The 10,433-nt window shown below is 38.4% G+C and overlaps 4 protein-coding genes across 6 annotated transcripts; 1 reads left to right on the top strand and 3 right to left on the bottom strand.

Moving 5' to 3' along the window:
- Window positions 1-122: 122 nt before the first annotated feature.
- On the bottom strand, window positions 123-1,758 carry LOC136262223 (uncharacterized). 3 transcript variants are annotated; one of them, XM_066056426.1, is made up of 5 exons: window positions 1,352-1,719; window positions 1,254-1,301; window positions 669-698; window positions 397-527; window positions 123-337 (listed from the first exon to the last, which is right to left on the bottom strand). In XM_066056426.1, the coding sequence occupies exons 1-5, from the start codon at window positions 1,623-1,625 to the stop codon at window positions 284-286; spliced, it is 537 nt and encodes a 178-aa protein (XP_065912498.1). In that variant the 5' UTR covers window positions 1,626-1,719; the 3' UTR covers window positions 123-283. The 3 variants fall into 3 exon arrangements, with proteins under 3 accessions (XP_065912498.1, XP_065912496.1, XP_065912497.1); XM_066056424.1 differs by having other exon boundaries at window positions 123-527; window positions 1,352-1,758; XM_066056425.1 differs by having other exon boundaries at window positions 123-527; window positions 1,260-1,301; window positions 1,352-1,758.
- Window positions 1,759-1,861: 103 nt separating this feature from the next.
- Window positions 1,862-3,472, bottom strand: LOC136262224 (peptide methionine sulfoxide reductase MsrB-like). The gene is made up of 8 exons (XM_066056427.1): window positions 3,290-3,472; window positions 3,195-3,233; window positions 3,070-3,110; window positions 2,943-3,022; window positions 2,322-2,399; window positions 2,236-2,264; window positions 2,085-2,182; window positions 1,862-2,039 (listed from the first exon to the last, which is right to left on the bottom strand). Exons 1-8 carry the CDS (start codon window positions 3,411-3,413, stop codon window positions 1,929-1,931), a joined length of 600 nt encoding a protein of 199 aa, XP_065912499.1. The 5' UTR covers window positions 3,414-3,472; the 3' UTR covers window positions 1,862-1,928.
- Window positions 3,177-5,900, top strand: LOC136262231 (cytosolic iron-sulfur assembly component 2B-like). The gene is made up of 3 exons (XM_066056440.1): window positions 3,177-3,569; window positions 5,100-5,305; window positions 5,560-5,900. Exons 1-3 carry the CDS (start codon window positions 3,452-3,454, stop codon window positions 5,707-5,709), a joined length of 474 nt encoding a protein of 157 aa, XP_065912512.1. The 5' UTR covers window positions 3,177-3,451; the 3' UTR covers window positions 5,710-5,900.
- On the bottom strand, window positions 5,701-10,427 carry LOC136262177 (kinesin-like protein KIFC3). Its single transcript, XM_066056345.1, has 16 exons — window positions 10,224-10,427; window positions 10,127-10,165; window positions 9,859-9,947; window positions 9,473-9,672; window positions 9,231-9,426; window positions 8,978-9,172; window positions 8,331-8,933; window positions 8,124-8,282; window positions 7,757-8,026; window positions 7,412-7,705; window positions 7,186-7,290; window positions 6,889-7,134; window positions 6,700-6,829; window positions 6,375-6,572; window positions 5,924-6,102; window positions 5,701-5,870 (listed from the first exon to the last, which is right to left on the bottom strand). Exons 1-16 carry the CDS (start codon window positions 10,318-10,320, stop codon window positions 5,844-5,846), a joined length of 3,027 nt encoding a protein of 1,008 aa, XP_065912417.1. The 5' UTR covers window positions 10,321-10,427; the 3' UTR covers window positions 5,701-5,843.
- Between the last annotated feature and the right edge of the window lie 6 nt (window positions 10,428-10,433).

Raw genomic sequence — 10,433 nt, 5'->3', positions numbered from 1 at the left:
CATGTGCAATATGGGTGGGGGAGTTCAGTGGGTGTGATACATTCTGGGAAGTATGTACCATCAAGAGTTTTACAAAGGGAAATTTGTGACCCTTGAGTTGAAGTCTTAAATCCTGCTCCCGGTTGCCACCATAAATTACATTTATCATGACTTGTGTATGTACAGTATGGCTCAACGTCAAGACATCATTACAATGATTTACAAAAAAATAAAAACAAGAAAGAATCCTCAATCATCCAGTTTACCATTCAGCAATTGCTCCTCTAAATTTTCAGATAGTTTATTAAGCCGTGCCTTCTTGAGACCAGACAGTAGCACTTTCCAAGTAGTTGGCTTGCTGCCATGTTTGTTTTGTTTCAACCACAAGCGTAGCATATCCATGCATCTATCCTGTACCTTATGTCGATTAGCTTCGATGGCTTCAAGTTCTCTGTCATCAATTCCAAGATGGATTCCCACTTCAAGCCAATGAGTGGTGATGTCTGGGTAGACGTGTTCCATTAACTGTGATAGGCTGGGCTTAGTATCTAAATGAAATGTATAGCAGTGACAGTAACTTCAAAAATCTGAAACCTAAAAGCACACAATAGTTGTATGCAGATCAAAATAGGCCACTTGGGTTACAAATGTAACCTTGCTAAGGCTATGTATACATCTTACAACCTTACCTAAAGAGCCTCCATCTGCACCATAACCACCTGTCAATAAATGAAGTCAATATATAAAAATTAATGTACACAAATGGCATTTTGGGTGCATGTGGCCTATAATGTTTACATTATGTTTGTCACTCACTCTATTCTCTGAACCAATCATGCTTTTATGGGGAAACAAGAAACCCTAACAAAGTTGCAGAATTACTATCATGTATTTATTAGTGATTTTGCCAATATTCTGATGATAATATTAGCCGATCTGATAGTACTGCATCGATATTATCTGCACGCTTTTCTTCCTGTAAATTTTACTGCCAAATTTATATGAAGGACCAAGATATATAGCTTATTATAGTGTCAGTAGTGTTATAAATATCATAGCTGCCAATACATTTAAGAACATAATATTATTGTGATGTTGGAGAATGTGTTTTTCCTGCCAATCAGATTATTTGCATATTTGTCAAAGTTTCCGAATATACTGAAACCTTAAACTATTTCTCACTGCATTAGAACAGTATTTAGATGCAAAACACAAACACATAAAAATGAGATAGCATCGCTTATGATTGTTGAGGTGTTTGTTAATGCATGTACCTGCACCTTGATGGGTGGCTGAAGCTCCTTGTTGTTTATCGTAAGCTTCTATAACAATACTTTATAATACGTGTACAGACGATCTTGCCATTGCTGACCTTGCAGTGTCCTTGCAAGGTGACGATTGGCTTCTTCCATCCTTAACACATCGCACAGTTGAGAGATAAGGTTAGGTACAGGATTTCTCAGAAAGTATCGTAATAAAATCCCATTCTTTTGAAATCGTGTCAGGTGCACTAGTGACAGCTCTTCCATCAGTTCCATAGTGATTATACCTTTGGAGAATAGAGTGCCTGAGATTGCTTGTGCGTCCAACGATGACTCTAGGTGAGTGTAGCACTCGCGGAGGGCGGTCTGCTCGCGCTGATCCATTTGCGCATAAGCCTACTCTAATTAATGAGCTTCACTGAAAAATTACGGAGTTATGCGGATAGATCAGCTTCCAAATTGCAGTAACTATGCATGGTGTTGTCACATTCATGTAAACTAGCTGCTAGTAATACAATCACACCATCACAGCTAGAATTATATTATGATTACCAGTATGATATTGTATAGTCATTTTGTAGTAGTTTGATCGTTTAGATCAGGTTTTTACAGACTTTGCCTTCTTACCTGTACCCCCAATAATAATAATAATAATTTGTATGTATAATTTCTACAAGTGGAACATTACTAATTCTGTTCATCTTTCTTGTTAAAGTTAAGAGAAGCAGAATTAATACAGTATCTTTGGTTAGTTGGTTGAGGTCCATCATCAAATGCATGTCCCAGGTGAGCTCCACACTAACAAAATATTAAATGGCTGACAGGTCAGATCCAGTCACTTACATTGGCACAGACAACTTCAATTCTCAACATTCCAAGTGACCTGTCCTCGATCTTCTTTACCTTTCCTTTTGAAGCAACATCATAAAATGACGGCCAACCTTTAGTTATTTCATGTACATGTAGGATGCAATAAAAGTCTAGTTATAGCTACCTGAACCAGAATCATATTTGGTGTCGCTTCTGTAAAAGAGAAAAACAATATACAAAAATAGCTACAGCACATAATCAACAACTAACTTAAACATTTCTTCGCCACACACAACACATGTGTATGTCCCATCATCTTTTACATCCCAGTAACGACCAGTGAAGGCTCTACATTGTAGACAGCAATCAACCACTTAACATATTGATCATATTATTGTAAAGAAAGTCATTGTTAGTTCACTGGAAAGAGCTACAAGTAAACCATGAAGAAATCAAGGTGGTTGTGAATGTGTGTGACTACATAAAGTTGAAGCAGGCAGAGATTATGCACTTGTCAATTTCATGCCCCACCCCGGGGGGGATACAACAAATCGTGGTGTCAAATTCCCCACTACTGGGGCAAAATTGGCTGTCAAATCCCCACCCCCCTAGTAGGGGATTTGACAACTCAAGTTTGACTAAGCACATATTTCATGCATGCGACTAGTAATAAACCTGGTATACACCTGTAGCTAGTAAAATTATAGGGAGTGCAATTTTATTGTTTAGAAATGCAGCTACTGAAAATTGGTCAGTGAATTGGACAACTGTCAATTGCCCCAGGGGTGGGGACAAAAATCGATGTCAAATCCCCACCTGGGGTGTGGGAACACCCGGAGGTGGGGCATGAAATTGACAGATGCATTACATGCAAGCTAGCTATGTCTGTACCTTTCAGTTCCTTTATTCTGTGTTACATTGTATTGCTCTTCTGTCAGCTTCTCACGTAGTTGTTCCTCCGTGAATGTCACCTGAAAAGTCAACTAATCATAGCTGTTAATCAATGGACGTGCTGTACTCGAGGCTTTATCGGTTCTTTCGCGACTTCTTTGTCCGGCACTATAACAGAACGGAAACGCACACTGTAGTAGACTAGTAGTAAACTAAACGCCACACTGTAGTAGTAATAAACGCCACACTAACCTTTGTTTCCCATTCGTTTAAATGGCACAAGAGTAACGGCTAACAAATGTCAGCAGAACTATTACCAATGTTAGTTTGTTTCAATTAATGCTCACTGCGTGAAGGGATAGCTACTTCTACAGCCAAATTTAGCGAGCGAGCCGTTCTTGCAGGAATTGCGATTCTGTACACGCTTAACCAAATCGAAAAAGTTCTATAAAACTGTCTTAATGATAGCATCCTCTACCAAATCTAGATGGTGATCATTAATTAAAATAATGGCATCACTTGATAATGCCAACCCGTTAGTATTCGGCAAGTCAACAGTAAGAAAAGTGATACCAGAGGAGGAAGATGATAATGTGGCCGATGAAATCGACAGCAGGGAAGTGTTCGGTAAGAAAAGCAGTCTCACTCTTGCACTAATATGGTTTTATATGCTGTACTTTCATGATGTATGGTGCAATGCTTATGCTTTTAAGGGTGGTATTTTGTTGTGTCAAAAGTGTTTGTTCACACTGTGATTCAGTGAAGGAGGGATAGACATTAATAGCTTGGGAAATTGCAGACCTCTCAACTCTCACGGTTTCACCGTGAGACTCAAGTTTTTAGGCCTCTTCTCAAGGTCTCACGGTCAGGTGCTAATTTCTCAAGGTCGCGCTCCAGATCTCAAGAATTCTCAAGGTTTTCACCTATAAATAAAACTCAAACCCACAATCGAAAACTTCGTAAACTCAATATAAGAAATGGTACTCACATGATAAATATTTAAAATTTATGGCGCTCAAATCTATAGAAGACTGGAGCCAACCTGTAACTCATGGCTGTATTACAGCATGGTAAGGTGACTTCTCGTTTTTGTTTAGTAGTAAATAAGTTTTTCTAGCATTAATCAACTTTGAATGGACTTGGTTACTAAGATAGATGATGGGAAATATATCACGTGCCAGAGCAGAGGCCAGATTCGGACCTAGTGAAAGGATTATTGATACCTACAATCATCACAAAGATAGGCATAAAGCTGAATAAGCAGACTTATGATTCATGTGATGCTACACCATGCTTGGAATTCCAGGTTGCTTAGATTCTATGTGTATAACACCATAGAGCGTAGAAATAAGCTGCGAATAACAGCAGTATGCATGCAGTATAGCTAGACTGCTAGTTCATGCTTGTTGACATTCTTATATTAATAAAATGTGTGCGCATGCGCGTGAACCCCACTGTTGCATGAGACCATGTACTCGGGGTGTCTCAAGGTTAACTGCAGTTCCAAGTTGAGAGGTCTGAAATTGCCATTTATATAATATCCTCTTAGTGCCTTTATTTACAGAAACCTGTGCCACTGTCCAAGCACTGTGAAATGTAACTGCTACAGAAGTATGGTCAGGCCAGTACTTGAATATGCATCATCTGTATGGGATCCCCATACCTTAAATAATATTAATAGAATTGAAGCAGTACAGAGAAGAGCGGCCAGATTTTGCCTAAATGAGTTTTCAAGTTACTCTAGTGTTACTAGCATGCTAAGCACACTTAACTTACCTACTTTACAACAAGAAGAGAGAGAGCTAAACTTATAATGATGTATAAAATAATTAATGATCTTATTGATATCCCCAAAGAGTACTTTACCCCTAATGATTCGCGATTAAGAAAAGGATACTACAGGCAACTGACGACAAACATTGACTTGTATAAATTTTCCTTTCCCCCCTCTGCAATTAAACTTTAGAACCCCCTTCCCCCCTATATAGTTAATTCCCCTTCCCTGGATAATTTTTGTAACAACTTCAGTAACTATATCTGTGCATTATAATCATTTGTGATTTCTGCACAGTAAAAACAAATAATAATAGTAAGGCTCTTACTGTCCTGTGTAGCTAATATTGTTTATAATATACAGTTCATGATGGCATTATATAGACCTGCTAAAGAACTTAAATGACCCAGAACATCCTCTCACACTTGAAGAACTCAATGTAATACAACAAGCTCATATTGAAGTCAGTGATAAAGAGAATTTTGTCAACGTTTACTTCACTCCAACAATCCCCCACTGCAGTATGGCTACACTGATAGGTCTCTCTATAAGAGTGAGGCTACTAAGGGCTCTACCCAACAGATTCAAGGTAACCATGTTATTTTTTATGTACTATATCAGATTGTGTATGGACCAGTATGGAATTGGATACATAATTATGCCAAAAAAAATTAGAAATAAATAAACTTCTCAACACATACTGTCTACCTTCTTAGTGAGGTCAGGAAATTGGGTATAAACTACTCTAATAGACCAGTTCAAAAAGATTATCTCTACCAAAATATGAACTTAATTAATAAAAAATTATTGCAAATTCTACTTACACAAAGTTTCATTTACTAGGTACAAGTTATGATAAGAGAAGGCACTCATGCTTCAGAGGAAGCCATAAATAAACAGTTAGCAGACAAGGAGAGGGTCACAGCAGCACTTGAAAATAACCACTTACTAGAAGTTGTCAACCAATGTCTGAACATCAAAGAGGACAGTTAGCACATGGTATAATGATATTGTACATGAAACTTAATATACACATAATATAATATTATAACAAATTATGTAATACAATAATAATTATTCGTATGTACATAAAAGTATTTGTATTTACAAGGTTTATGTTGTGTACATCATACTTTATATCCTTTTATTGCATTCTAGAAAAGAAAGAGTTTTAGTTAATTTGATACCAATGCAGTATTTGTGTTACCTCATACTCTTTTAGCTTCTCTTTGAGTGCAGCTATCTCAGCCGTCTCCTTCTTTGCTGCCGCTTTGCCCAACTCTACTGCCCTGACCCTCTCAGCAAACATCAGGGAACACATTGTCTCACCAACATTCTTCTCTACTGGTGCAACTTGTACAACCATTAGAGTCTTGGAGTCACCACCTGTGTAACAAGGCATGACATTGCTACACAGCATTGTATACATTATAGAGTGTATTTGGAACAAGAATCTATTTTGACAAATGGTCACTGCATAACTGCATAAATTCATGGTTGAATTTGCTGTATGTGATAAATGTTGGAGGGGTGAAACATTTGTATCAATAATTTCAAGAGTTCAATGAACTCTTGATAATTTGATACATACCACATACTATAAGGCTTGAAATGTGTGTGGTTTGCTGGGACTATTTTTAAAAACTACAATTATTTACTGAGAGAGTCCTGTAGAAGGTAGGTTAGCTTGGAGTTCCTGTATGGCACGTGTGGACCCTTGCTCCTCAGGGAGTGGATTACATCACCAAGGGCACTAAGACTTTTGTTGATACTCTGAGCTTCTTTGAGACGATCTCCTTGTGCTTGCGACTTTGAGACCCGTTCTGAGCCAGCAAGATCAATCAAATTTAACTTGCCTATGAAATAATAACAAAAAAGTACTGCATACTGAAGACATTACTGATGTGTGTACACAAGTATAAGATCTATCTATGTATGTGTGTGGATAATACATATGTGTGGTGCAGAGATGTGTTCTCTTACCCAAAGTCTTACTACCAGTTGTCAAGTTGTTGCCGGTGATCTTGATACAGAGTAAAGCATGACTTCTGCTGCTCTCAATATTCATGGTGGTTGCTGCTGTTGCTCTATTCTTGTGACCCATGGCAAACACCTTTACAGCAGCAGTAATGAGTAGTGCTTTCCCATGTACATGTACATCTTGTATTATACCTGATTCATTTCCTCTGTATTTTCAACTTCTAACCATGTGAGCCCTTGTACAAAGTTACCTTGGGCTCCTTGTTTGATGTCCAGCCTTGCCTCAGGGTTTCTTCCAAGTAGATCATGTACTTGCTCATTGTATATCTCAGTCATAGAAACCGTGAAATTGTAATTCCAATCTCCACGCTTCCCGCCAGCAATTCTAAACAGCTCATTCATGGCTCTCTTATTGATGCCAGGGTTAGACTCTGGTCCCTGTAGAATGTGTATAATACATATAGTGTATTTCAATCTATATTGTGTTACCTCCATGGTGTATGTCTTCCCAGAGCCAGTCTGGCCATAGGCAAATATACATACGTTGTATCCATCCATACATGAAGTGACCAGTCCCTGCACTTCATCAAACATCTAAAAACAACCCAATATTCTTATACAAAATACTTAAAAAATTAAAACAATTTGGTGATATCATATGCAATTATCATTAAAGTGATAAATGTGTTTCATTGATGAATGTAATTTAATTTACCTGCTCTTGTGTTGAGGATTCCCCAAATGCTTTATCGACTTCCAGGGACTTTGTCTGGCCCTTCCAAAGCACCTTAACAATCGCATCGTCATCTTTATCTGGAGTCACCACAATTCTAGAGTTCAGACCACTTCCATCTTCAGCAATAGGAGGACGGACACGACACAGTACTCGAATGTTGCCCTTCAGTTCAATCACCTGATTATGAAGTTTCTTCCTTAATGCCATCTCACGATGGTACTTCTGCACCAGTTGTTTGTTAGATGTTGCCACATCAGAAATAGCTCTGGTGACCTAAGAGATGATAGGAATATACTACATTGCACATTTTATAGTCTTGTTTACTTTTCTCCTAGTGGAGGATAATTCTTGTTGAAGCCACCTGTTCATTTCACTGAGGCTGGTAACCACACCAGTGACATCTCTTCTTAGGCATACAATGGATCTCTGTGATGATGATAAGGATGTCTGTGTGGTGGACAATCTTCTGACTGCAGCCATTGCTTCAGTCTTAGCTTGCTGTTGTGCCTGTTCTAACACCTCTTGGTTTGCTTTGCAGGCACGAGCATATTCCATTTCTTTCTGTGCCAGAGCATCCCGACATCCTCTCTCAGTCTATGTACAAAATTACAACACCTGAACTACTGTTAAAATACTCTAATAGAATACACACATGAAATATACTCTAATAGTACACACACATGTACATTACCTTAGCTAGCTTTTTCTCTAGGTGGTCATTCTTCTCTTGTACTTCACTTATTTGGGTTTTACATGTTTCCAATTCTTTCTGCAAACTAGCAATGTGCGAATGTAGTGATGTGTTCTTCATGTCTGCTCCTTTCAAGGTCACACATTCAGCCTGCAACTCCTGCAAGATGGGAATATAACTAATAAACAAGACACTCAAGCAACTGACTTGAATTTGTACTTGCAGTTGCTCTCTTTCTCTCTTAACACTCAATAATTCAGTCCTGAGTGTTCCATTCTCATTCTTGGACTGATTCATTTGCTCCTTCATTGTTGTAGCATCTCTCTTGGCATTATTCAACTCGGCAGTCAATGTAGCATTGGTGGATCGTAGTGTACTGTTCTCTGTTTCATAGGCAAGTTTAGAGGCCTGTCCTTGGTCTTGCAAGCCACCCAATTTAGTGTTCATGTCACTGGTAATAGTGGCAATAGATGAGGTCAGCGATGACACTGTTGTACTTAGCTTTGATCTTTCCTCTTCAACTGATGTCAATTTGCATTCCAATCTTTTCACTTCTTCTTCTTTGGCTGTAACTTCAGCCTCCAAACTTTGTAACTTCATTCTAGAAGTTTCCTCTACATTTAACAGTCCATTCTTTGAGGTCTCCAGCTCTTCAGTCAATACAGTCAACTCTTTTATTCTCAGTGACTTCAACTCCAACTGACTTTTGAGTTCCTGAGTGTCTTCATTCAAGGAAGTATCTTTGTCAGTCAGTTGTTTTTGAAGCTTTTCTACTTCCTCTTTTAAACTTCGCTGGGTGGACTGTGATTCCTAAAATGTTGGTGAATGAAGTATAAACATAACGTCTCTCTTGCCTCTAGTTTGGTTGATATGACATCTCTTTCTCTTTTCACTGTTGTGAGCTCATTGGAGAGGTTAGAGACCTTCTTCTCCAGCTCTTTCTCCATGTCTGTCTGCACACTTGTCTCCTGCATCTGTTGCTGCAACTGTTCCAGTTCAGCTACTCTTCTCTTTAACTTAGTAACTTCCTCCATCAGTGACTGTGATCTCTACAAAAGATGATACACAGTTGACTGTTCTATTAGGGTGTTTTGCCTTGCCACCTACTGTAACTCTCCTTGGACTAGATAACTGTGATATTTTTGCATCCGTTTCTTCCTTCAGTTTAGCATCACATTTCAATCTCTCTATTTCATCTACAGCATTTTCATATTTTGTTGACAGTTTTGACTTTTCATCCTGCAAGCGACTGATGTTGCTGATAATTTTCTTCAAACTGCTCTGAGCTTTAGTTGATGGTGACCTGAAGAAGATAAATGGATTATCATTTATGTTTGATGTATGCAAACCTTGAAGCATCTTTTGGATTTTTCAAACTATCAATAAGTTCATCCTTGTCTTTGATGTGATCTTGTAGCTCTTTGATCAACATTTCCTTCTCAGCAATGGTCTCCTTAAACACCTTCTTAGCTATCTTGAGCTTGGTCTGTTGTTGGTGTTCAAATTCTTTCATCTCACGTTTCTGTCTCAATATTTCTTTATGCTCTTCCTACAATCAAGTACATCTTTCTATGTCATTACACCCAAAGAAGTGTAATAAACCTTGCTAGTCTAAAGTCATGCACACATACCGTATAGTTGTTGTAGTTTATGTACAAACAAAATTTGATTGAGCAGGTCACTTAAAGACATGAGTGTGATACAGTACAAATTCTTATTATATTATTTATTATACCTTCATCTTTTGCATCATCTCTACCTTCTGTGTGTCCCAAGTACTGGTGTTTGAACTGCGACTCAATGGTGCAGGTGGTGGGTGATTTTCTACAAAGGAAGATACATCATGGATGTGCTAGTGGACAACAGCAGGGGGTACATAGCATTAGTACTGTCATAACGATTATTTCCTGTTTGGGTGGTACGATGTCATGCTTTCAATATGTACACCATATTTGTAACTATAGTAACAAGATGCGCCAAATAAACAAGAACGTTTTCCCTACCTTCGTCTTCTGAAGAAGTGGACGAGACCTCATCAGCGTCTACAGTAAAGCACGAATGTCAGTGTAATGCATTGTAGATCACTAGCAAATGCAGTACCGTTTAATCCCAGCTCGTCTTTCCAGACATCCTCTTTCGATTTCATCTTGAGCACTTCTGGCTGATGCGCCATCGGACGGTTAAATTCACTATCCATTTCTAGTATGCAAATAGTTCGATGGATAGTTGTAGTTGTTGAGCTACAGCTGTCGTCGATATTCAAATTTATCTACACCCCAACTTTAATCACGTGCATAAACAAGCCCTGCG

The sequence above is a fragment of the Dysidea avara genome, chromosome 7, assembly GCF_963678975.1.
Source record: "Dysidea avara chromosome 7, odDysAvar1.4, whole genome shotgun sequence".
In the NCBI taxonomy this organism is placed as follows: Eukaryota; Metazoa; Porifera; class Demospongiae; order Dictyoceratida; family Dysideidae; genus Dysidea; species Dysidea avara.
Note: the sequence above shows the minus strand (reverse complement) of the source record. Positions and strands in the feature narration are given on the sequence as shown.